The sequence below is a fragment of the Grampus griseus genome (assembly GCF_964374135.1).
Source record: "Grampus griseus genome assembly, chromosome: 20".
Classification (NCBI taxonomy): Eukaryota; Metazoa; Chordata; class Mammalia; order Artiodactyla; family Delphinidae; genus Grampus; species Grampus griseus.
The window spans coordinates 25,460,813-25,487,223 of record NC_139014.1 but is presented as its reverse complement, the minus strand read 5'-3'; the positions used below and the strand labels follow the sequence as shown (position 1 = coordinate 25,487,223).

The 26,411-nt window shown below is 53.4% G+C and overlaps 2 protein-coding genes across 4 annotated transcripts; one reads left to right on the top strand and one right to left on the bottom strand.

Moving 5' to 3' along the window:
- Positions 1-456: 456 nt before the first annotated feature.
- MMP28 (matrix metallopeptidase 28) lies at positions 457-21,825 on the top strand (the record flags this gene model as incomplete). Of its 3 annotated transcripts, none has more annotated exons than XM_082679190.1 (8): positions 457-567; positions 8,695-8,774; positions 8,998-9,185; positions 14,876-15,100; positions 17,647-17,892; positions 19,249-19,398; positions 19,801-19,896; positions 20,723-21,825. In XM_082679190.1, the coding sequence occupies 8 exons, from the start codon at positions 457-459 to the stop codon at positions 21,115-21,117; spliced, it is 1,491 nt and encodes a 496-aa protein (XP_082535316.1). In that variant the 3' UTR covers positions 21,118-21,825. The 3 variants fall into 3 exon arrangements, with proteins under 3 accessions (XP_082535316.1, XP_082535314.1, XP_082535315.1); XM_082679188.1 differs by having other exon boundaries at positions 19,729-19,896; XM_082679189.1 differs by having other exon boundaries at positions 19,249-19,406; positions 19,767-19,896.
- Positions 21,824-26,408, bottom strand: LOC309838354 (uncharacterized protein C17orf50; the record flags this gene model as incomplete). The annotated part of the gene is made up of 4 exons (XM_082679429.1): positions 21,824-23,133; positions 23,235-23,713; positions 24,138-24,221; positions 26,310-26,408. 4 exons carry the CDS (start codon positions 26,406-26,408, stop codon positions 22,923-22,925), a joined length of 873 nt encoding a protein of 290 aa, XP_082535555.1. The 3' UTR covers positions 21,824-22,922.
- Positions 26,409-26,411: the final 3 nt, after the last annotated feature.

Here is a 26,411-nt window from a genome sequence, read left to right as displayed (position 1 = left end):
CTCCCCTGTCCTCCCCACAGAGATCCGGATCGACGGGAGGTGGCGGACTAGAGGACGGGTTCGCAAGACGACTGGCGCGGGGCGAGGCCACACAGCCTGCGGAAGAGGCTCTGGCACCGCCGCTTGTTCCAGGAGCCGACGCGTGTGGGTGGGGCCGGAGTGCCGGGGTCCCGCCTCCTCCTCTCTCTTTCCCCTCCCTCCCTCGCCTCTAGGTCCTGGGCCGGTGGACCCGCGGGCAGGCACTACCGGGCTGGACGACCTCGACCCGGCTCCCGGCGAAGCGCCGCGGAGGAGCTGCCCGGCGCGGAGCCCGGGTACGGGCGAGCCCCTGCAGCCTTCCCCTCGGCGCTGGGCCGGCGCAGAGCTGGAGCATCCGCGGGGGCCCGGGCACGGAGGACCGACGGCCGGCTGCCCCGCGCCCTGTGCCCCGCGCCCAGCTGCAGGGGCGGCGGCGACATGTACGCGCGTGTCGGCCTCCTGCTGCGCGCCCTGCCGCTGCTGCTGTGGGGCGGCCTGGACGCCCAGCTCGCCCAGCGCGTAGGCCAGGAGCTGCGCAGGGAGGCGGAGGTACGCGGTGTGTGGGGGGCGGAGAGGGTCCGCGTGCTGGAGACCCGCCCGAACTTTGCAGTCAGGCCACCCAGCCGCCCCATCTGAGCTGACCATCGGCGTGACCCTCCCTTGTCCTCCTCACCCTTCGCACTTGCACACAAAGAGCCTGGGGCAGCATTCTCTCCCCCACCCCATCACCCTACCCCACCCCCGAACACCAAGCCAGGGCTGGAACCACACGGGCAGGCGGATCTGCACTGATTTCCCAGGACAAGGGGAAGGGGCAGCGAAAAGATAGGATAGACATGCAAGAACTGAGGGAGAGGGAACCCCTACACCCCAGTTTAGCGGGGAGCCTCTGTCCCTCAACGCCTAGTCTGGGAGACTTAGCAGTTCATTCATCACGCGCCCTCCCCAAGTGTCGGACGCTGCGGAGACTCCCAGATTGCTGGCGAGAGCGTACTGCTGTCTGGCCCTGGCCGGGGACACAGAGAACAGCTCTGGCTTCCTGGGGCGGTGCTGCCCCTGACCAGCTGGGGCTAGTGAGCGCCCAAGCTCAGAACTTTCTGCATCTGTAAAATGGGTGAGAGTAGCACACACACACACACACTCTCTCTCTCCCTTTTTTTTTTTTTTTTTTGGCTGTGCTGTGCGGCTTGTGGGGTTTTAGTTCCCCGACCAGGGTTTGAAGCCATGCCCCCTTGCAGTGAGAGCGCAAAGCCCTAACCACTGGACCGCCAGGGAATTCCCAAGAGTAGCATACTCTTAAGAGTTGCTTCTAAGGAGCTTTAAACAGTGCTTCAGGACTGAACTGGAGAAAAGGGGGTGGGGAAGTGGAGGTGAACCTTAAAGCTTTCCCATTTCATTTTCCTCCTTTGGACTCAACTGCTTGGTGTAGGTTGCACAAGGGGAATTTTTGTGAGGTGGGGTTAGAGGTGAACTTGGAACGTCTACTTTCTAGATATAGGTGATTGTAATAATATACCAGTTTCATTTCTTTCTTCCCCAAAGGAACATCACTGTCTGTGTTCTTATCTCTTCTCTGGATTAGAAACTGGGGTCACCACTATTTTAAGGAGAAGGGAGGCAAATAAGTTTTAAATGACTGAGCCCAGCACTTTGCCCTGAGACTCTTAACAGAGCATCTTTCCTGCTGTAAAACTGCCAGTTGTGAGCTTCTCAGTATCCCCACTCCCCTCCCCTAGAAGAGAGAGACATGCTGAATTTAAGAACCCTGCAAAATGAGGAGGACTGCCTCTGAACCACTCTTCCTTCCACCAGCCCTTTCCCATTACTGCTCTGGAATATTTGGAAATGACCCTGCTTCCACAAGGGGGTCCTCTCTCCAACTCCTTCACTCCCTCCCATCCAAGCACTAGTCTCTTGCTCTGTGCTCTCTGCTTTTGCACATTCGGGAATCCCTTTGTTTCTCTGAGTTTAGAGTCTTACAACATCAAGTGCAGAGTCCTCCTGGCCCCAGGAGAAGGCTTCTGTGTACCAAGCCAAGTCTTGTTAAGAGTTCCATCCCACCTCCCCCCAGGTCTGGGTCCCAGGCAATCCTTGGCGAGAGAACAGAGACCCTATCTCTGCCGCCCATGCCTGCGGTGGCCCCAGATGGAGAGAATTTCATCTTGGGGTGTGCATGGGAAATGTAATATCTAGCCGATTAAGTCTCTTTCCATCTATTTAACATAACTGGGGGAAGGGGATTTTTTTACCTCTGAGAGCAGGGAATATTTTAAAAGCATAAAGAACTCTGGAAATGTGTAATGGGGGTGTGTCCCTATATGCATATATATATATGCAAATTGTGTGTCTGTGTCGGTATGTCTATATGTGTTTCTGTATATGGTCAATTGCATGGGCTTCAGTGTCAGGCAGACCTGTGTGCAAACCATCAGTAAATTATTTAACCTCTCTGAGCCTCAGTTTTCTTCTCTGTGCTATGGGGGTTAGTAATGCCTATTTTACAAGATTTGGGTGTGGTTTCATGAGATAACGTATGTGAAATACATTCTAGGCTTAGCATGGTACCTAGTATGTAGAAAGCAGTCTAACAAAGGAAGTTGCTCTCAATGTTGTTCTTGTTATTTTAGAAAACAGACCTTCAAATTAAAGTCCTGGCTTGGTGACTAGCTCTCCTAGAACAATAATACTGGACAAAATATGTAAGACAACAATTTTCAGCATTTGACAACAGGGCTATAATTCTTAAGAGATGGTGTTGCAGTTACTATGGCTACATTAAAATTACTTCAAAATGCAGTGAAGTAAAAGAACCACGTATTATGTCCATAGATATTGTGGGTTAGAATTTCAAACAGGGCACATCAAGGCAGCTTGTCTCTGCTCTGCAGTGTCTGGGGATGGAACCATCTGAAGGCTGTTTACTCACCTCTCTGGCAGTTGACACTGGCTGTCAGCTGGGGGCCTCAGTTCTTCTCCATGTGGGCCTATCCACATGGTCTCTGCATGTGGGCTAGTTTGGCCTGCCTCCAAACATGGTGGTTGGGTCTCCAAGCTGAGAGCTGAGAGAGAGAGAAAAGAGAATGAGAGATGCAGAAGTTGTATCTCTTTGTGACTTAGACTAGGCAGTTGCATAGCCTCACTTCTGCTGTACTCCACTGTCTGGAGTCACAAACTCCAGGTCAAGGGGTGGGAACACAGACCCCACAGTTGGTGGGAGGAGTGCTGACGTCACATCGTAAGGAGAGCATGAGGATGAGAGATGTTGGGGTCATTTAGGGAAATACAACCATCCACAGAAAGGAACCTGCACAAAGTGAGCCCCCTGATCACCCTGGCTCTTTGCTCCGGTTCATTTCCCTGACCGCAGTGCAGGGAGCCAGACCCCCAACAAAGCACAGCAGTCCTGCTGAGCTCATAGACAAAGGTCAAAGTTCAGGAGATGGAAAGAAAGAAATAGTAAAACAGCTGTGTGATCTTAAGCTTGTCTTTTCCCTTCTCCAGTCAGCAGATTCCTCTTCTGTAAAATAAGGGAGTTAAATTTCTTAAATGATTTTTAAGATTCTCTCCAGCACTAACATTCTTTAGCTTTGGTGTGTTTGTGCGCCTTTGCCTCTGTGTGTACGTGTGTACACATTCCATCTACCTATGTCCGTGTCTATCTATCTGGATGTCTCTGTGTGTATTCCTGTGCCCTGTATGCCTGGCTCTATGTGTCCCCTGTGTGCACACGAAGAAATAAAATCGAGGGCTTTCCAGAGTGGGCTTTGCCTTGCAGGGGACTGACGGCTTACAAAGCTGCATTGTGAACAAGTTCATTGTTGCCCACTTAGGAAAACTAGAGCTGCTCACCACATTCGTGAGCAGGAACAGTCTCCGCTGCTGAGTTGCAAGATTGAGAGTTAATGAATGACATCATCACCCTGGCCCCCCTCCCATTCCCAGCCAGGCCCTATCCTGTTCTTGGGCAACACAGACTGTCCCGAGAGATCTATCTACCATGCATTGCCTGGACCTTCTTTAGCACAACCCGGCAATGTGTCCAGGACCTGCCCTCCACTCAGTAATCATGCATAACTGCACGGCTATTCCCAGTGTGCCAGTGCAACAGGAAACTGGGTAGTTTGTTTCTCCAGGGAGACACTGGAGCTTCTGTGGAGTATCCACCACCAGGTGCAGTGTCTGTTTCTCATACCACAGATCCATTCATTTTATTTTGTGTGAGTCAGAAACCCAGAAGCCCGGGCATGGAAGCCTTTCCCAAGAGCTCAGCTCAGTGATTCATAGGGGGCAGACGAGGCTCTGAAGTGTCCCAGAGGACCACAAGTTGATGGAAAAGCAATTGCCAAGCCAGTCTGAAAACCAAGACATCTATTAATAGGAAAAGCTGGATGGTGGAAGCAGGGACATAGAAGGGAGAGATTGTTGGACAACTCCTCCTAAACACAATCTTGGTTAGGACATTATTTTGTGCCTTAAACTTCGCCCCACACCCAGGGAGGACTATGGGTCCATACAGTCTGGTTATTTGGCATTAGAAAAAAATACAAGATGGGATCTGGATGGAGACTAGCCAGCTAATGTTTTCCAACTTCCTTAAGGATGGAAAATGAAAGAAGGCACGGGGATTACAGTAAGAGGTATCTAAGTTATACCTAGACAGAACTTTGTGAATATGGGACCAGGGACAAGGGAAAGGAGGAGAAGAGGAAGGGAGTCAGACAGAAGGGAAGGGGAGGTCTTTGCCCAAAATAAAGGAAAGGGGCGGAGCTTGTCCCACTGCCCTGAGAACTTCAGTAGGTTTCAGAAGTCAGAGAGCAAAAGCAATACTTTCTGGAAGCAGACGTTTGTCTTTGTGAAGAACACACTTGGGTGCTGTTGAATACCTGTGGCTTGTCATGGGAGATGTGATCCTAGTCTCTTTGGAGTCCCCTGCCTGAGCAGGTTCTTCCCTCTGCTCCACCCCTGGGCCTGCTCGTGGAGGAGACAGAAGGGATCCAGCTAGAAACACCCCCAGTTTTACCTTTTTTATATTTGAGGGCCATCTCCCAGTGGTGAGAGCAGCTTGGACCCTGCTCCTTCGGTTTTAAAACCTCTGAGTCACTTGCTTATTAGGTGTCAGAGGATTTAGATTCAAGTATGAAGCACTACACTCCCTTGAGATTTACCTTCCTCATCTTTAAAATGGGAAGAACAACACGTGTCCTGCCTATGTTCTTGGAAGGTAATTGTGAAGCTCAAAGAAGGTGAGATACCCCGAAAAGCTTTACAATAGGCAAGAGCTCACTGTGCTCCTGACTACCAGAAAACGTTTTTATTTATGGGACATGGCAAGGCGGAACATCAGCTGCTATCCCCTGCGTCTTGACTTGGCTAATAATGCCACAGGTGTATCAGATGATAAACACGATCACACAGAGTCACTACAGAAAGAGTGGAATCATAGTGAAACATAATATGAGAAGTAATAGATCGTAGGTGAAGCAACACGGTTTCTGCATGAGCTTGCAATTCTTTCATTCTTGGTTTCATTTTTTGCTGCTGCAATTCTTTGATATGGAGGATGTCATGGCCACTCTGTGGACAGGAGACTGGAAGCTGACCCCTCCTAGACTAATCTACCAAAGGTCCCTTCCAGCAATGAGGCTCCGTGACTGTAAATGGAAAAATAACGTTTTTAATGGAGCAACTATCATAAAGCTTTCCCAGAGCTGCTTCTTGCTGGATTGTCACGACACTCCTGTGAGAAACATAAAGCAGTAGTCCCGCCCCCATTTTATATTTGAGGCACAGCTTTATATATATATAAAATTTTATATATATATATATATAATTATAGCTTTGCCATAGTTCACATAGCTAATCAGTTGCAGAAACAAGGCTACAATAAGAGAAGGAGCTGGAGTAGATCTTAGCTCTAATCCAACCCCCCCCCCATTTTATAAAAGAGGAAACTGAGGCCCAGAGAGGCACAGGACTTGCTTAAGGACACACAGTTCACAGCAGCACCAAGAATAAAACTCAAGACACTCAGTCCAGGGCTCTTGCCCTGCCGGGTTAGTGACTCAGAGCTCCGGGGTTCATTTTGCTACACCTCATTGCTAGTCTAGCCCTGCTCAGTAATGACCAGAATTTCCCCTTCCTTCAGGCACTGAACGGGCTGGGCTCTACACACGCTCCCAAGACAAGTCAGGACAGATGAAGGACTAGAGCCCCTGGAATTCTGATGCCTCTCAGCTTTCTGGGTCTGGGGAGAACAGTCTTCATTTTCCCCAAACACCACAGCCACCCCCAGGGCTTTGCAGAGGCGACTCCCCAGGGAAGTGGCCCCAGCCCTGACCGAGTGGGTGAGGCAGGTTGGCGCAAGCTTTCAGACCTGAGCAAGGTGAATCACTGGGGGGCACAGCCCTCCAGCTTCCTCTCCATGCAGCTCCAGCCCTGGGCTCCATGGGAGAGAGGATGGGTGGAGGACAGGGCAGAGAGAAAACCTGATGTTTGAACTGTGAGGCAAAGAGGAGCAGCCTGGGCACGGCTTCCATGAAGGGGGACAGCGGCGATCCCAGGTGGAGCTCGGAGAGCCCCCGAGAGAGCACAGGACACCCTCCCGATCCTGCATCTTCTCCTGGGATCCCTCTGCCACACTGTCACCTGCCCTACACCCCTGCTCTTTCTCCCAGGCAGATGAGCATTTCTCTAACCTTCGCAGGGGAAAACAGGCACGGCAAATGGGCAAGCAGAAGAGGATTAGGGAGGCCTGCAGGAGCAGAGGGCATCTCAACCCTGCCTCCTCGTCACCCCGGGATGTGGGTCTCCCTCCACTTAACAGAACTTCAGGACACTCAGTATTAAGGGCCCCCTTCCTGTAATTAAAAATGTTTTAAGATATGTGCATAGTAAACATAGAATAAGTATAAGGGAGTTCTTAAGTCCTGATAACCCCCATTATAGCACTTCGTTGCTTTTATGGAAATATTAAGTGTCAAATTCTTAACATTTCTTTTATTCATTCTTTTGGTGTCTTTTGGCTGGTGTCCTGGATACTTGCTTACTCTGCCTTCTGGAAATTCAGCTCTGCCTTGAAACCCACAGGTCAGCCCAGGACTTCCCCTCTGATGGACCCCTGAAAAAAGCCTCCACCCCCATCCTGCCCTCCACCCACCTTGCCTGCCAAAGTCCCAGGCACGGCAGCCCAGCCAGGAAACAGGAGACGCCGCTAGTCAGTTTCCCCCGTCCTCCCCCCTCTGTCCAAGGCTTCCAAGTTCCTGAACGGGAGCCAAGTCCCTGATAAGGGCTGGGTAGGTTTGGGGGGAGAGGCACAGGGAGGGCCAGCCTGTTAGCCTGTGACCCAGTCTCTCCCAAGTCACTCACTCAGCAAAACTGCTTCTAAGGAAACAATTCGCTGACTTCCTTTAGAAAGCCACTCTGTCCATCGTCACCAAGGGAGAGGGAGGAGGCATGGAAGAGAACCAGGCACCTGGCTGGGGTGAGGCAAGTCTGAGATAAAGCACCTAGAATAACAGAGGTGTAACTGCCTTGTTCAAAGCACTTCCCGTCTTATAGATGGGGTGCATTCCAAAAGCCTCTTGTTAATTTCCCCACTAAGGTAAATCAACCTGATCAACTGTTTATTGAGCATTTACTATATACCAGACAACTATGCTAGATGTACATTGCTATATTTAATCCTTCTGAGAATCCTGTGGGGTTATTTCTGTTCTCACATTGTGAGTGAAGAAATGGAGGCTCAGAGAGGTTAAGTAGTTTGTCTCTGGCCATCCAGCAGGGTCATGGTTGGGAACAGATTCTTGATTCCAAGACCTGTGGCTATTCTATTATGCCACACTATGTTGAGCAGTAAAGAGTCTTCCAGGTTAAGTCCCTAGAACTCCTTTAATCCATTTTGCATCCCCAAATGGTGTACCTATGCAAAGGGAAAGAAGAAAACAATAGTGCTCAAATACTAATAAGTTAGCGCAGGAAAACAATAAAATGGACTTGGAAAGAGTTTGTCTAGAATAAGCGTTCCTTATGGAAAGTGACTTTATTGAGAAGAGGATGTGGAGGTCTCTGGAGACAGATATAACGAAATCCACAAAAAGGAGGCGGGATACTTGCAAAGGTTTAGAGGCTTGCCGGTCCTGGCTCTTAGTGTCTGGCTTCATTCCCAACTTGTGCCTTTTCCTTGACGCAGCAGCTATGATTGGAGTTGATCTGAGTTAAGAAATACAGCAAAGAGGAGAACAAGGAAGACAGAAAATTATTTCTGGATAGGTAACACAGCAAGGAGGGGTAAAAATGAAGAGTCGATGTGTGTCGCTATAAGAATTCAGCAGCCGAGGTGATTTTTTTAATCCATTGGTGGAGTTTATGGGTGAGAAGTGCAAGCAGGGAGCTGAGTGCATCATTCCCCTGAAGGGCAGGACTGCTGATAGGGATGGGCAGTGAGTCACACACTTCCTTCCACTGGCTTCCAAGAACTATATCCAGCTGATCTGTTGTTGGCCTGGAACTGAGTCCAGGTTCTGACTTTGATGCCAGGACTCTTTCTGCTATAGCTCATAGACCTTGTTGGGAAAAGGGATGAGCCTGGGCGTGATGTATGTGACACGGGCCCTCGGAGACCCAGGGAGGGGAAAGGGTGCCACACCGTGGGAAAGCTGACCTTTCTCTCTCCCCCAGGCATTCCTGGAGAAGTACGGGTATCTCAGTGAACCCGTCCCCAGTAGTCCCGCCTCCACGCGATTCAGCAATGCCATCAGGTAAGACAGAGGGATGTGGAGGACTTGGTGGTGCTGGAGTGCAAAGCTCCGGTCACCTCCTCCCTCCTATTAAAAGGCTGGTCTCCCACGTGTGCCCAGGGGGTCACACTCCATTGCTCCCTCCCTTGCCCCCAGCATCCTGCTGTCTCCAGGGAAGCTCCCTGCATTCATCCCCACCAGCCAGCCTTGCACTGTTGTCCTTTATCTCAATTCCTCCTAACAGGGAGTTCCAGTGGGTGTCCCAGCTGCCCATGAGCGGGATGCTGGATGCCGCCACGCTGCGCCAGATGACGCAGCCCCGCTGTGGGGTGGCAGATACCGACAGCCAGGTGGCCTGGACCAAGAGAGTCAGTGCCCTATTTACTGGACGTCGGGCCAAAATGAGGCGAAAGAAACGCTTTGCCAGGCAAGGTGAGCACTGTTAAAATCTAGCTGGGCTGGGATTCCCCAGCGTCCTGAAGCCCCATGGCCAGAAAAATACGTCTCATCCTCGGACTGGGCTCTGTGAATAACCTCGCTCCCCTAGGGTGGGTGAATAGGACCTCTCAACCCAAGGACCATCTTTGTGAACACAGATATTTAAGTCAGAATTATGCCTAAATTGATGAATTTTCTTTTTTTTTAATTTTTCTTTATTTTTTCATTTAAAAAAATATTTATTTATTTAGTTTTTGGCTGCGTTGGGTCTTCGTTGCTGCGCATGGGCTTTCTCTAGTTGTGGCGAGCAGGAGCTCTCTTTGTTGTGGTGCGCGGGCTTCTCATTGTGGTGGCTTCTCTTGTTGTGGAGCATGGGCTCTAGGCCTGCGGGCTTCAGTAGTTACAGCACGGGGGCTCAGTAGTTGTGTCTCGTGGGCTCTAGAGCATAGGCTCAGTAGTTGTGGTGCACGGGCTTAGTTGTGCCATGGCATGTGGGATCTTCCCGGACCAGGGCTCGAACCCATATCCCCTGCACTGGCAGGCGGACTTCTAACCACTGCACCACCAGGGAAGTCCCTAAATTGATAAATTTTCATGGTGCAAGTATTTTCCAGAGCAAACCCCATCAAACCCACTTAATGCCTTGATCAATTTGCTATGTAGGGCAGTTAAACCATTGCCAACATTTTCCTTTATATTTGACTGAAGTCATTTTCATCAGAATCGATGTTTTTTTCAAAAGCATTATTCAACAAAGATGGGATTCATCGATCAGTTTTATTTTGACCACAGCACATTTTTTAACAGCGTTATGGAAATACAATTCACATACCGTAAAATTTACTCAAAGTGTACGACTCAGTGATTTTTAGTATATTCACGGCATTGGGCAACCATCAGCACAATCTAATTCCAGAACGGTTTCATCACCTCAAGAAGAAACCCCATGCCCCGAATGAAACGGTCACTCCCACTCTCCCTCTTCCCAGCCCCAGGCAACTGCTAATCAGTCTCCTCTCTGACTCTGCAGATTTGCTTATTCTAGACATCTTCACACTACAGTTTCTGCCATTGTGATTTTCCTTGTGTAGTTTTGGGTTTTTCCTTCCCTTCCCCTCCTCCACTTCCTCCTTCTTTGTCCAAATCCAATCTTCCAGGATCAGATGTTACAGATCTACGATTTATGAAGGAGATTTGATTCTTCTGTCAATTCTTCATCAATGACAAGTTTAACTCTGTGTGATTTTTTTTTAATTTATTTATTTTTGGCTGCATTGGGTCTTTGTTGCTGCACGCGGGCTTTCTCTAGTTGTGGCCAGCAGGGGCTACTCCTCGTTGCGGTGCACGGGCTTCTCATTACAGTGGCTTCTCTTGCTGTGGAGCATGGGCTCAAGGCACGCGGGCTTCAGTAGTTGCAGCACGTGGGCTCAGTAGTTGTGGCTCACGGGCTCTAGAGCACAGGTTCAGTAGTTGTGGCCCACGGGCTTAGTTGCTCCGCGGCATGTGGGATCTTCCCAGACCAGGGATCGAACCTGTGTCCCCTGCATTGGCAGGTGGATTCTTAACCACTGCACCACCAGGGAAGCCCTAACTGTGTGTAATTTTAACATCTTGTTTGTACTAAGTCTAGTTTTCTCTGCTCAGTTTTCACAGTTTTCAAGATTCCTAACAAGGTGGGGTTGCTCAGTCAGGTTCTCATCTCATTCATTTTACTGTGAGCGCTTAGGGCCATTGCCTCTTTTAATTTGCATTAACTACTCTGGCTGACAATACCCATTATGGACAGAATAAGTGGCACACTTTTTATTTCTTAGCTAATTCGTAAGGAAATTGTGACCTGTTCCCCTCAGCTGTTGGGGGATGTCTGTTTCCAGGTACTTGCCAATCCAGTTCAACTGTGTCTACACATCCAGCCACTCTGGGTCCCCAGTACTGTATGACCGCATTCTGATAAAACAAGGAGGAGCGATGGGGTCCAGACTCTGGGCTCAAGATGTCCTTGGTGTCAACATGTTCTGCATCCCCCAGTGTTTCTGGATGGCAGAGGGGAAGGACAAGGTAGAATGGGGGAGCGGTGTGAACTGGAGCAGTGTCCCTGGATCCAGAGCTCTGAGTTTAACTGTGTGACCCGGGCCATGTCACTTTGCTCTGTTTCCTCATCGGAAACAGCTCGTTCAGGTTGCAAAGGAGAGGCGCTGATTACTAAGGGGAAGGGCTTGTTGTGAGAATATGGTGGAAACTGGGGCAGCCCCGGATAGTCTCAATAGCGACACTTCCAGCCTAGAGTCGGTGTCCCAGAGAATTGAGACAATGCTTCCTGGGCACTCAGGACATGACCTGAGCATGAGGGATGTTTCCTCCAGGCAGCATCTCTTCTTCTCATGCCCTAAGGGAGGAACTGATGGAGTCCGTTTGTCACTGTCCAATTTGGAACATCCCTTTTGGACGGAAATTCATGCTAAGGCACCTCCCTCTCCATCTCATTATCTGACACTGACCCCTGGTCCAGACAGCAGTGGCCAGACTAGACAGAGAATTTCTCTCTTATTCACAACATGAACCACAGCAGCTTGAATTCTTTCCCTCCTGGGTGGGAAGACGTTCCCTAGAAAAGAGCTGCGAGCTTGGCAGGCACCAAGCACTTCCTATGCCTTAGGAAAGAAAATGTAATAATAACAGTTAATACACACTGAGCCTTTATGATCGTGCCAAGCATGGTTCTGAATGGATTAACTCATTTAATCCAATAACAACCCAATGAGATGGGTACCATTAGTATCCTCATTTACAGATGGGGAAAATGAGGGACAAACAGCTTGAGCAACTTTCCCAGGGCCACATAGCCAGAGCATGGCCAAGCCTTCTTTTCACTGGGAGGACTGTGTGATTGCCGGATGTGAAAAAACCCAGAACGTGGGTAGGGGCTTAAAACGGGATGTGGATTTCTAGGCCAGTGACTTTCCATTATGTGGGTCAATGCTATACCGATGAAATTGGGTTCCAGGTTTGCCAGATAAAATACAGGATGCCCAGTTAAATTTGAATTTCAGATGAACAACGTAACTGTTTTGTTTTCACACACTTATACTACAAAAAGTATTTGTTGTTTATCTGAAACTCACATTGAGCTAGGCGTTCTACGTTTTCATTTGCTAAAGCTGGCAGCCTCATTCCAAGCACCAGCTCGGGACTCTGCCTGCAGGGCTGATCTTCAAGGTCCCTGCTCCCTCACACAGCTGGTGGAGGTGGGGAGCCCCGGGGCGGGGAGGGGGGGTGTATCTGGATGGAAAACGAAGGAGCAGGGATATTTATTGAGCACCCACCACATGCCAAGCAGCTTTGTGCTGCCTTTTCATTTGCTGTTTCACTTTTACCAGGAGGTGAGTCTTACCAACCCCACTTTGCAAGTAAGGAAACTGAGGCTTGGAGAGAGTCTGTAATTTGATACGCGAGGTTGTAAGCAAAGGGGCTGGGATTTCAACCCACGTTCTCTCCACAGTATCAGTTGCCTGTTGGGAGTCAGGATCCCAGGGTCATGCCCCCCGACCCCAGGCAAGAGTCTAGCTCTCTGCCCTTCCCCATCTCCTTTTCCTTCCCTCTTCCCTTTTGAATTTTGGAGCAAGGGTGTGGTGGCTGCAGTGCCAGGTGCTGCTGTGGCCTGAGGGTTGCCATGGAAACCAGCCCTGCCAGGTCGGGAGTTTGGGACGGGGGCCTGAAGTGACCAGCCTGCTCCAAGGACACAGACCTACAAGAAGACAGGGATGAGGGCTCAGGCTGCTGGCCAGGCGGTTCCTTTCTCACCAGCAGCCCCACCAAGGACCCCCCCCATCCAGCTCTACTCTCAAAGAAAATTAGTCTCTCAATACCAGTCCTATCTGTCCTCCCTAGCCTCCCCACTTCTTGCCCATGGAGTGAGGGGCCTCCCTAGCTGCAAAGAGGCAGAAGGAGCTGCCTCACACTTTTCTAGAAGCTTGAAGGTTTTGTGGGGGGTGGGGGAGAGTCTGAGAGTTGGTCACCCATAGCAGGGTGTGAAAGAGCCCAGCGCCAGCCTGCCCTGTGCCGGTGAAACTTACGATTCAATGAGAAGTGTTATTGGTACCTCGGGAACCCTCAGGCGGCGCCTCTGGCCTTCCTCCAGGCTTTCCTCCTCTGCCTTCCTTAGAATCCTTCCCTTTTCCCTCCCTGAGGGTTGGTCACTGGCTGGGAGGGGTTGGGTGGCTGCCAGGCCCAAAGGGGTGAGAGAAGGGACACCCCCAACCCCACTTCCATGGAGGATGGAGGGGGAGGGAAAGTGTGCTCAGCTCTTCTGCCAGCTGGAGAATTCAGGAGAATTTCAGCTTGCGCAGAGCCCCTGCTTTGACCCAGAGGAGGGACGTTTAGGCAAATTTATAAGCCTTGAGTCTTAGCAAACGGGCCTGCTTATCTGTGTGGTACAGTGGCCAGCGCACTGGATTTGGTGTCAGGGCCTGGGCTCAGGGCCTAGCCCCGCCACTCACTCGTTCTGAGGCCCTTCCTCCTGGCCTCAATTTCAGCAAACTAGAGCAGAGAGATGGATAAGGCGGTGGCCAAACGTCCGTGACGACACTCCTCCTGCCTGGTTCAGGCAAGGGTACCCCCAGGACAAAAAGGCAGGAGATCTGAACCTTCACCTGCCCCCCAAGGGGAGAGGGGGCCCTGTCCTCTGGCCTGGCCTCCTAGCACAGCCAGGCCTGCCCTGCCCACTCATCACCCACGCTCCAGGGACTCTGGTCCATTTGGGAAACTGAGACCCAAAGGCAGCATGATTGTCGGCTGCTCACGGGAGTCCTGCCTCCAGAGCTGTAAGTCTTCCACAGTTTCAGCCCCTGAGCTTACAGGGCTCAGAAATAGCCCACGAAAAACTCTGGGATCTGGACCTTCTGAGCACCCTGGTCCTGGGTGCAAGGCGAGCTGCAGAGGGACACGGTTGACCTGGGGCTCGGGCAAGAGGCCAGAGTCTCAGGCCTCAGGGAGGAACTGCAGTTTGAGGCAAAGGAATAGGAACTCTTAACTAAGTGGAGATGGAAAAATCTCTCTCGGTCAGTGACAAACACACCCTTTGTTCTTATTTGTTTTCACCTCAGAGCTCTGCAGAGTCCCTGAGGAAGTGAGGGGGAGGGCCAGAGGTCAGAGAAGGACCGCGAATAAATGGGCCTTGTGGTCTTTGGTCAGCAGCAGGCCCAGGGCACGGGAAAGGGAGCTGGCAGGAGCGTGTGAGGGGTGGAGAGGAGGAAGGGGGAGAGGGCAGTCATGGCTGTGGCCCCCGTGGCTCCACTCCGACACGGTAGACAGGGGCTGGGATTCGCTGCCAGCAAGAGACGCAGCACGGTTTTCCAGCTCAGCCCAGATTGTAGGAAGGACGGCCCCAGACCCGAGACTCCTTCAGGTTGGGGACTCTTCCTGGGTAGAGGCTGCTTATCCCCTGTCATACTGGGACCTCGCCAGGTCGAGCCACTGGAGTAGGGACCGTGCAGGACAAGCGTAGTCTTGTCAGTCTGAGAGCAGTGTCTCCACAGCCAAACAGGGGACTTCCCATTTGGGCTGTGGTTCCTCCATCACATCAGGGACTTCCTGGAGGAGGACCTATCTCCCCATCAAAAGAGTCCGCAGGGAGCAGCCCCAGGCTCTGCAGCAGGTGTGACTGATGCGGCCTCTCTGGGTGGCAGGCAACAAATGGTACAAGCGGCATCTCTCCTACCGCCTGGTGAACTGGCCCCAGCACCTGCCTGAGCCGGCAGTTCGGGGGGCCGTGCGCGCCGCCTTCCAGCTGTGGAGCAACGTCTCGGCTCTGGAGTTCTGGGAGGCCCCGGCCACAGGCCCCGCTGACATCCGCCTCACCTTCTTCCAAGGGGACCACAACGACGGGCTGAGCAACGCCTTCGATGGCCCAGGTGCTGACACAGAGCCTCTCTCCCACACGGCAGGAGGGAAACCCAACTAGGAGAGGCAGTCTGGGGAGGGCAGTAGAGCCTTCACTCCCTCTTTGGCCTTGGCCAAGCTGCAGCCCCCTCTGAAGAACCTTCAGTCTTCCCATCTGTAGAATGGGAACAGTGGTCCCTGCCCTATTAGGTGCCTCATGGCTGAAGGGACGGTCACATGAGGTTCTCCATGAAAAGTGCTTTGCAAACTCTAAAGAGTATTATCTCTTTTGGGAGAACCTTCTGGGGTCTTGTCACCCATCCCCTGCCTCTAGTCAGGCCTGTGCCTCTCTTGTTCTCCAGGAGTGAATGTTCTCCAGACCAAGGCTCTAAAAACATCCAGAGGCCACCACAACCCCACTCCCGCCCTCCCACCACCCACTGCACAGTCACTGCCACAGGGCAAGAGGCCTTCTACCCTCTCCCTGCCACCTGCTTCACACACCCACAGCCCAGACTGTCTGCCCCTGACCTAAAGGCTTACGGCTGCAATGTAAACCGCTCTCCTCCCCTTCTGCCCAACACTAGCCTTCACAACCTGAATGCAGGCCATCTGTGCATCTCCTCCCCACTAGTGAGGTGAGGAGACCTGATCAGGCCCCTTCAGGGTGGGGACTTAAGCCCTTGTGTCCCCTGGGTACTTGGGGCCCACCTCCCCTGCAGTCTCCTGCTTTCCATCAAGCCCACTCAGAGCAAAGCCCACTTCCAAGCCCTGCTGCTGAGACCCAGGGTAGGACTGGGAGAGATTTAGACTCTTCAAGAATCCACATGGAGCACCCACACATGCTTGCATGTAACTCACTTCACCCACGATATCTCCATGAGACATTGATATCCATACCCAGGTCCCCAGGTGGAGTCTGGTCACTAAGACGGCACTGGACTGGGAGTCAGCTCTCTGATTTGAGAGAGGTGTTTTGTCTGAGTTCATGTCTTCTCCCTTCGAAACCTGCCCATCTGTCTCCCAGGATTATTGTGAGGGTTAAACAGAAAGGGCTTACATGGCTCGAAACAGCTTGGGGCATATTCAAAATTAGAAGCATGTATTCCTCCTACAAGTGACCAGCTCTCCACGCCCCAGAAGGCTCCCTTTAAAGGCAGCCTCCCAACTTTTGTCAGTCCCCTCTGGCCTGGGCTCCAAGAAGGCAACGCCAGAAGGAACTTCAGGGCTTCTAGGCCAGCATCATTGCAGTGCTGTCTGCCGACTCCTGCAGAAAGTGAATTGTGAGGGGGTAGGACCCTAGAAACTGCAGAATTGCATCTGGGGCCCACTACCAGCTTGAGAATCGCTGATCCAGCCCATCTCCCTCTGTTCACTCCTATTACAAGCAGGGAAGCAGGGAAGTAGAGACCCACACAGGACCCTGGCAGAGGGAAGGCAAGAGTAAAAGAACGCAAGAATATATAGACTTTTTTTTTTTTTTTTTTTTTTTTGCCCCGCTGCGTGGCATGCGGGATCTTAGTTTCCTGACCAGGAATCCAACCCGTGCCCCCTGCAGTAGAAGTGCAGAGTCCTAACCACAGGACCGCCAGGGAAGTCCCCTACATACGCTTCTCTCTCCTTTTTTTTTTTTTATAAATTTATTTATTTTTGACTGCGTTGGGTCTTCGTTGCTGCACGCAGGTTTTCTCTAGTTGCGGCGAGCGGGGGCTACTCTTCGTTGCCGTGCGCGGGCTTCTTATCGCAGTGGCTTCTCTTGTTGCAGAGCATGGGTTCTAGGCACGCAGGCTTCAGTAGTTGTGGTGTGCGGGCTCAGTAGCTGTGGCTCGCTGGCTCTAGAGCTCAGGCTCAGTAGTTGTGGCGCACGGGCTTAGTTGCTCCGCGGCATGTGGGATCTTCCTGGACCAGGGCTCGAACCCGTGTCCCCTGCATTGGCAGGCGGATTCTTAACCACTGTGCCACCAGGGACGTCCCCCCTTTATGTACTTATTAATAAATAAGCTATACCTACCCATAAATACACTCAGCACCCAGATCAAGAAACAACATTACCAACACCCCAGAAGTCTCATTAAGCCCCCTTCGGGGGTAACCACTGTCCCTACTCCTAGATCTCTTCGAAAGTAAGTAATGGTTAGTACCTGCGGTAGACACTAAGTATTACATGTAACATACACAAGTACACACATCCCTTTTTAATACTCAGAACAACCCCGTGAGGAGCAACTTCCTTATCAACATGCCCATTTTTCAGATCTAAAATCTAAAAGCTAAGACACAGAGAGGTTAAGCTATCTGTCCAAGGTCACACAGCTAGTAAGGGGATAAAACCGGGATTGGAAGCTAGGCAGTTTGGCCCCGTGCTCTTTGTACACCACGCTCCCTCTTAGGCTTCCAGGCCCCATAGCCTAGTCATTTGTTCATTGCTCCACACTTCAGCTTCTGCCAGACTTAATTAGGAGGGAAATTACTCATCAAAAACGCAGCCATACACACGCCAATGGCATTTGCGCCGGGCGGTGGGAAGTTGGGGGGTGTCGCGGGCTGCGGCTCCGCCTGACCTCCTCGCCGCCTGTAGGCGGCGCCCTGGCGCACGCCTTCCTCCCCCGCCGCGGCGAAGCGCACTTCGACCGCGACGAGCGCTGGTCCCTGAGCCGCCGCCGCGGGCGCAACCTGTTCGTGGTGCTGGCGCATGAGATCGGCCACACGCTCGGCCTGACCCACTCGGCCGCGCCGCGCGCGCTCATGGCGCCCTACTACAAGAGGCTGGGCCGCGACGCGCTGCTCAGCTGGGACGACGTGCTGGCCGTGCAGAGCCTGTATGGTGAGCCCCCGGCGCGCTCGCCACTGCGCTCTCCCTTGTCCCCTGCGCCCCGGGATCCCCAGGGCTCGGACACCGGCTCTTCAAATAGGATCCCCCATCCTAAGCGCAGGAAGCTGGCCTCCCCATCACAGGTCCTTCCCGATACTGAAGCTTCGGGCTCCCCTCAAATCTTGAGAAACCTCATCTCCTGCTTTGCTTCACCCGCATGCCTGGCCTCTATCATCCCAACCAATTCCTGGGCACAGCCCTCCTCTGCGTTCCAGTTGCTGATTCCTGCCCGACCAGGGCTGCGCAATTCCTCGCATATCCCTGCCCCATCATCCAGACCCAGTCCTCGGTCCCACCCAGACCCCAGAGCCCTCATTCCTGCTCCCAGCTCCAGTGGCTCTCCCCCAACATTTCCCTCTCCGTGAGCTGATGCCCACTTTTCCCCCAAGCCTGGCCCTCTGCCTGGCGGTGGACTTAGACAAGGTCTTCTCCCACAGAATGAACGACTGGTGCTTCCCAGAGATTTATCTGGACCCCAGCCCGAGGCTGTGACCCTGAGTACCTGGTGTGGTGGGCAGGGCCAGGATCCCTAGGAACAAGTACCATTCCATCGGGGTCAGCAGTTGCTCTTGGGCAAAGCACTTCCCCTTTTAGAGTCGTCGGTTTTATCTTCTGGGGGAAATAAAAGGTGGGGGGGATAATAATTGAGGCCCTGCTTACCTCCCAGGGCTGTTGTTCTGGTGGATATGAACATGCTTTGTAGTCTAAGAGACCTACACAAAGGTAATAATAATAGCTGCTATTTCACGAGTGTCTACCATGGGCCAGACACTTAACACACCCATGAGGTATCTTTTTATCCACAAATGAGGAGGATGAGGCTCAGAGACATTAGATAACTTGTCCAAGGTCACCCAGCTAGGAAGGTGCAGACCAGGATTCAGGAGCTGGTGCCGAATTCTAAGCTTGTAGGACTCTGCCTCATTCTCATAAGTGAAGTACAGTGATGTCATTATTATAACTGCTGTAATTATCACAGCCCAGGCCCCTGAACTCTGCCCTCACGCCATCTGCATTGTCCAGGACTCAGGGAAGAGGACCCTCTGCCCTTTTTAGTTCCAAACCCTTGTTTGGTTCCCCCACTCCGATTTTACCCTTTTCCAGACTGTTCGGCAGGAAAGAGGACTTCTGAGTTTGGTGCTATGGTTATAACACCAACAACCAAGGACAACTCTTAACCCCCCACCCCTGCCCTCCTTCCCTGCCCCTCATGTCAGATAATGAAACGAACCAAGGGGGAGGTCTCGAGCACTCAACACACCCCCAACCAGTGTGCGTTCTCTCCCGCTTCCCTCCTTCCCTGTGAAGGGAAGCCCCAGGGCGGCTCAGGGGCCATCCAGCTCCCTGGAAAGCTATTCACGGACTTTGAGGCCTGGGACCCCCACAGACTCCAAGGAAGGCGCCCCGAAACCCGAGGTCCTAAATATTGCCACTCTTCCTTCGATGCAATCACTGTAGGTAAGATGGTCCCGCTGGTTCCTTGCTTCCTTCTTCCCTCCTCCTCCTCCACATCTCCAGGGGTCTCCGGAGCTGGAGTACAAGGTTGGGGGATGAATTATAAAATCCAGAAATCCCAAGTCACAAGCATTCTGCAGGGTAGCAAGCCCACGCCAAGCAAAACGCTGCTTCCTCCTGCACTTTCCCCTCTGCCCCAGCTGTGCCTGCTGTATCCTCTCTGCCGCATCCTCTCTCGTCAGTTTGGGAAGCTGGGTTCTAGGGAAGCACCTTCCCTGGAAAGAAGGCAGGAGGCCGATGGTCACTCCTCAACTTTCTCTTGTCTCTGGGCAGATGGGCAACATCGACTGTACATATTTCAAGGGAACCAGTTCTGGGAGGTGACAGCTGATGGCAACGTCTCAGAGCCCCACCCACTACAGAAAAGGTGGGCAGGGCTGCCCCCCCATATTGAGGCTGCCGCGGTGTCATTGGAGGATGGAGACTTCTACTTCTTCAAAGGTACCAGCCCTGGGGCAGATGAGAAAATTGAAGCCTAGAGAGGGGAGGAGTCTGCCCAAGGTCAAAAGAGGGGAGGAGTCTCAATTCCATTCTGAACCTGTGGCCCCAGCAACTCTCCCAGGAGATTCCTTTAGTGATGGATTGGGGGGCACAGGTGTCACGGTTGTCCCAGAGAGCGGGTGGGAGAGTTTCAGAGAAGAGTCTAGAGGGAAGCAGAGGGTGGCTCTGAGCTCTGCAATGCAGCAGAAGGACAAACCTTCCTTGGACTCCTGGCTGTGTGAGTCTGGGCCTGTCACTTAACTCTTGGAGCTTGAATTTGTTGAACGGGGAAAATAATCCCTCAGGCTTGTTGGGGAAGGAGGATTAAAAGAACATAATGTCTGAGGAATGTGCAGTATGAGAAAATTGTGTTCATTCATTGATTCAACAAATATTGAGTGCCTTCTACAAACTCGGCTGGAGGTGTTGGGATACAGTAGTGATCAAAACAAAATTCCCTGCCCTCACAGAACTGTTGGTAGTAATGGCCGTGGAGAAAGCCCCTGGACTTCCCTGAAGTCTACCACTCCCCTGGGAGGGCGCATGCTTCCTGCCTGGGTTGGGGAGGTTCCTTCAGAGCAACCTGCCCTCTGCGAACACCTGCTGGAAGTGGAGGCCACAAGAGTCCCTCCTCTACTGTTTACAACTGATCTATTTTGATTATCACAAATACTGACCACCTTGGACTCCAACATGAAGGGGAGTAGGAATATGGGGGGACAGAGGTGGGGTAGAGGACCAAAGGGCGAGCGCACCAACTCACGCTGGCTCTGCCGATGTCCCACAGGGAGTCGATGCTGGAGGTTCCAGGGCCCCAAGCCAGTGTGGGGCTCCCCACAGCTGTGCCGGGCAGGGGGCCTGCCCCCCCACCCGGATGCTGCCCTCTACTTCCCTCCTCTGAGTCGCCTCATCCTCTTCAAGGGCGCCCGCTACTACGTGCTGGCCCGAGGGGGGCTGCAGGTGGAGCCCTACTACCCCCGAGGCCTGCAGGACTGGGGCGGTGTCCCTGAGGAGGTCAGCGGCGCTCTGCCCAGGCCCGATGGCTCCATCATCTTCTTCAGAGACGACCGCTACTGGCGCCTTGACCAGGCCAAACTTCGAGCAACGCCCTCGGGCCGCTGGGCCACAGAGCTGCCCTGGATGGGCTGCTGGCATGCCAACTCGGGGGGCACCCTGTTCTGAAGACGCCCCCACCTCTTAGTGAATTGCTGGCGCGCTCTCGTGGCCAACGTGTACCCCAGCCCCAAGGGCAGACCCTGTCTGGAAGCCTCTGAGCCTCCCTGCAGAAGTCCAGGCAGGGAAGTTCATCTGCATTTGTTCCCTGGAGAATGTCTTTGTGCCGTCAAGACATTGATCTTTGTGGGATCAATTCAACGAGAAGCCGAAAAGGATCCCAGACCCCACGGCCCTTTTCCCAAAGACTCATTCCTCCCCAGGCCTTGGGGATTTTGTTTCTTCCCCTAAAGGTGCCGTTCCTGTCCATGAGGCCACAGCGCTGGGCAACCAGGAAGGATGCAAAACTCAATGGAGAAGTTGGGACCACTTTGCAAGACTGTCCCTTCCCCTCAGGGCCTCCCGGCTCCGTCCTTGGAGGATTGTGTCTTATTTAATCAGAGGCCCCACCCCCAGGAAGACTGAATGGATTGAGTACAAGGGTCTCCAACCTCAGGGGTGTCAGGACCCAGAACAAGAAGGAGACCGATGCAGGCCTGCCGGGCCCTGTTTCTTTCAGGGGTTGGGGGGAAGGCTGGAATAAAGAGGTGCTCCCAGCTGGTGGGCCTGGAGGGGGGAAGCAGCCTTCCTTGGACACGTTTCCAGTGAGAGCAGGTGGGTGTGGATGCTACGGAGGCTGCAACCATGTTCTTCCGGTCAAAGCCGGGACCAGTGAGTTGTGCGTGTGTGTAGTTGTGATAGGGAGAGGGGCCCTGCCTCTCTCCTCAAAGATCAAAATATCCTTCGTCCACCTCATCCCCCAGGCCAGATGAAGGACCCTGTGTGGCAGGAGGAGGACAGGGGCCTCCCTGGAGGTCTGCACAGCTGCAGTCGCTGGGGCCTCTGCAGGCCGGGAGAGCTTCGTGCTCACAATGGCCCCATTCTCCTGGCCACACACGAAGCATTCCAGGAGCTCCCGCTGGCCGGCCGAGAATAGCTGGGATTCCTGGAGAAGGACCCAGCTCTCCGGCCTCCCAGTCTTCTGTCTCAGCGGCTTCTGGGGCCGGTTCTCTAGTCCTGCCCCCTGCACACCTGCCAGTGCCTCCTCTGCACACACACTGACCTCAGCCAGACCGGGCTTCCCGCGGGAGGGGAGGAAGGTCCGGCCAGCTTCAGCCCTCAGCTGCCCGTGGGCATTCCTGGCCCGGCAGCTTCATTTTCTTCTCTGCGCGGTGGGGAGAATGGCCTTTGACTGCCCTTGGCTGCAAGTGCTTTGTTCCGCCCTCTCCGGGGGGAGTTGCAGGGAGGAGGCTCTCCGCCTGCCCTTTTCCCTCTGGCTTGAACCCAGGGGAAGGGGAGGAGGGTCGATCTTTATCCCACGCCCCACCTCAAGGCACTGACACTCTGATTAGGGGCTTTATTGAATGATTTGAGGGAAGGGGCAAGTTTCCCAGAGGGGTTATTTTCTCTAGGCGACGCCTCTGCTCACCGGGCCCGAAGGACGTGAAATACCCCAGAGATGAGCGTGAGGCTGTACCAGGGGGCGCGAGTCAGGTGGGCGGTGGGCACTGCGTGCTGACCCGGGCGCTGGGGCCCTCGGGAGGCGCTGTTGGAGGAATGGAGCTCCAGGTGATGTTGGGCTCCGCATTGATGACAGGTGGGCCCGGTCATCAGCGGTGGGCCTGCTGGGCTGCTCGGAGTGGGGCGCTCCGGGAAGGCGGCTCTCAGGTACGTACTGGAGAGCGCTCCGCGTCGGGGCGGGGGAGGAGAGGGTGGCGGGGAATTTGGAGTCAGGCGAGGATGGAGGGCCACAGAGACCGGGGATTGGGGGGCGCTCAAAGGCCCACGGCAGCCCCCGCGCCTCCAGAAGCCCGCGCCTCCGGCAGATCCGGGTGCTCCAGAAGGCAGTGCGCCACGTAGCTCTGCGAGCTGTGCAGGTTCCTGCACTTCTTGCAGAAAAGGATCTCGCAGCGCGCGCAGCCCCCGCCGCGCAGCCGCCGCCGCCGCGTCTCCAGCACGCACGGCTCCTCCGGGGGGATCCGCTTCCTGCGGAAGGGGGCCGGGGCGCTCAGGGCACCGCGCCGCCAGCTCCCGCCCGGGGCCCTGGCGCCAGTACATCCCGCCCCCGCCGAGCGGCGCGCCCTCACCTGTTGGCGGGAGGGGCCAGGCCGCCGAGCAGTGCTAAGGGGCTGAACCAGCCCCAGAAGCCGCTGTCCGCGCGCCGCAGCAGCGCCACCTGCAGGATGCTGGACTCCTGGCTCAGCGGATAGTACGACACGGAGTCCCGCTCCCGGCCCTCGCCGCCCTCCGCCTCCCCGCCCTCCGCCTCGCTCTCGGCCGCGCGTTCCTCCAGCAGCCTCTCCTCGTCCTCCTCCGGCGCCTCCTCCGCAGCCTCCGCCTCCGCCTCTGCCTCTCTGGTCCCGGGCTGCTCCAGCTCCTTCTTCCACAAGGGGATCTTCACGCCTGCGGGGGCGGGGGGCGGGGAGGATGTCAGTGAAGGGCCTGGGTACCCTGGTACCCTGACTGTTGCCCATAGCCCGACCGACCGCCCCCCCCCCAAAAAAATAGGCAGGCGTTCGAACGACGGTGCGCACGAGATGCCCGGAGCCAGCAGGATTCCAAGAGAGGGTTACAGAGTGTGCAGGATTTCCTGGGCAAAGGAAGGCCTGGTTTCCTAGGTCCCCGCACTTCCTAGCTGAAGACTCGGGGCAAATCACGTCGCTTCTGTCACCTCCGTTCCCCTATCTGTAAAATGGGAAAAAGTAGTGCCTATCCCAAGGATTACTGTAAGGCAGGTATCAGATCGAGTGTGTTTGAAGCGCCTGGCTCAGGGGCCGCGGGAAGCCATCAACAAACAGGTGCAATGAGCCTTGCGAACCCGGAGGAGATGGCGGTTCATCACCACCTTCCTTCTAATTGGCTCCGGGGTGGGGACTGATCTCCGTGCAGGCTGTCAATAAACATTAAGTGCACTGATTGGAATTTTAATAGGTGGTTTATATTTTGTTTTCTGGATGGAACGGGATTTCCGTCTTCAAAGTGGGCCATACCTTAAGAAAGCCCAGCAACACCTGCGGCGGAGTGGGCAGGCAGGTGGGCACACAGCGCCTCTGCACTGTTAGAAATGGACGCCTCTGATGAGCAAAACAGGAAAAGTGCCCCTTATGAGCGGACTAAATAGAAGTTTTCTTGCCCTCCCACCCCATGGGCAGACCGATTAGGAAAAGGCTGCCCTAGGGGGGAGCCAATTAGGAAAAGACGTCTATTCCTCCTTCTAGGCTTGACCCGAACCGCCAGCTGGATTTCAGCCACAACTGTCCCCCTTGCTGGTGTTCAGGACACAAACTCCACAACCCCAAGCAGCAGTCCTGGCAGGCGGGAAGTTCTTGGACTGATGTGAAAGTAACACGGCCGCCGCCGGTAGGTGTCCACCACTCACTCAGCAAACACTGACCCAGCCCCACCATGTGCCCTGCTGGCTGCTCGATCTGGGAAGCTAGACTTGTAATGAAAAAAAGGGGGAGGAGGGCAGGGAAGACACAATTCCTGGGGTTTGCGCTGGAAAGGTCTAGAAATTTTTCTATTGATCCCTGCCCATCATGATTAAAGAGGTTGGAGACAAAGCGGAATGATAATATAGTGTTCCAGCCCACATGTATTGAGCACCAACTGCACGTAGTCACCGGGCTAACCTCTTCATACATCATGGCCCTTCATCTTCCCGACCCTCTCAGGCAGGTGACGTGGTAGGTAACAGAGGGGCCTCTGAATTTCAAGACTTTTGAAACCTTTCAAGAAAAGTTGTTTCAAACGTTCTGTCAGTTCTTGGTATTGCTAAATGTGGAGAACCAAGATCCACTGCACTTTTTTTTTTTTTTGGCCACGCCGCGTGGCATGTGGGATCTTAGTTCCCCAACCAGGGATCGAACCTGTACCCCCCTGAAGTGGAAGCCCAGAGTCCTAACCACTGGACCGCCAGGGAATTCCCAAGGTCCACTGTACTTTTATTTAGAAAAACACATGAAGGAGCCTTCTGGTTGTGAAAGGCCAGACGTAGTGCACAGCCAGAAAAGAGTGCTGGGAACATTTGGGGAGGATGAGGAATTGGAAAGGAAGGTTGGGATTTGGGGGCCCAGACTATGGAGTTTAGACTTTGTCCTTCAGCAGTGGGGAGCCACTGAACGTTTTGACACAGGGATGTACTCAGAGCCATCCTTTAGGATGTTCCCTCTGACAGAAGGAGACAGAGAGACCTACTTAGGAGTCATTACAGTGGTCCAGGCCAGAGAAGAGATCTGAACAGCAGCAGGTGAAGATGAGAGAGCAGATGTCAAGAATATTCAGGAAAGAGAGAGAAGAGGGCTTGTACATGGATGGGTAACTGAGAAAAGGTTGGGCTTCTACTCTGGGATTGCCATGGTGATGTGTTGATTGGTCCACCTTGGAGTCAAGAGACCCTGTCCTCCGGCCCCACTCACCGTGTTTATCCATTCTTCCCAAAGCTGTGCTGCCCTCTTCCCTTGACCAGGCCCTGGGATGAGAGGGAGTTCCCACAGAACTTGGTCTGGTCTCTAGGGCCTCTGTTGGATTATGAGGGGGCGGGGCTAGAACCCCACCTGCCCATAGGGTTCCACCCCAGAATAGTTGCCTTTTCTAGAGCTTCCAAAAGCACCCCCAAACAGTACCTTTTCTCTTGGGAAGGTATTAAAGGGATAGAGAGCAACTTTGGCCCCCAATAGACTGGGGTCAAATCCCAGCTTTACCACATAAACATAAAAGCTATTAGCATATTACCTTTCTGACCCTCAGTCTCTTTATCTGTAAGTCAGAGATGGCAGTGCAGTACCAGACTTTACCTGGCCCACAGAAAACACTTAAAGCATTGTTTATTTCCATCACTATTTTCTCTTTCTGTTGTATCCCTGTCCTTCCTCACCCTTGCTCCCCAGCCTACCGACTTCCAGCACATTGCTTTAGCTCCGAGAAGCAGAGGACATGGCGTAAAGTCCTGTAGGAAGCAGAACTCGGGCAAGAGCTGGGTGTACCTCCTGGAGGTTCTGTATGTGTGTGAGAGAGCTGGGGCTGGGGAAGGGAATAAAATCATAGAAACTTGGGAGACTCCTTTTCCTGGCCTGACAGTGGGGTGTGTTGGCAGAGTCAGGGGTATGGAGAGGGCAGAGGATGCAAACCCAGATCTGGAGAGTCTCAGTCTGATGGCATACAGTTGCTGGAGTCAAGGAGATACCAGTCTGATAGGGGAACATGATATGGTCCTCCATCCAGGTCTGAAGCAGGGCGATGGGGTCTCTTCCTTCAGGCATCTC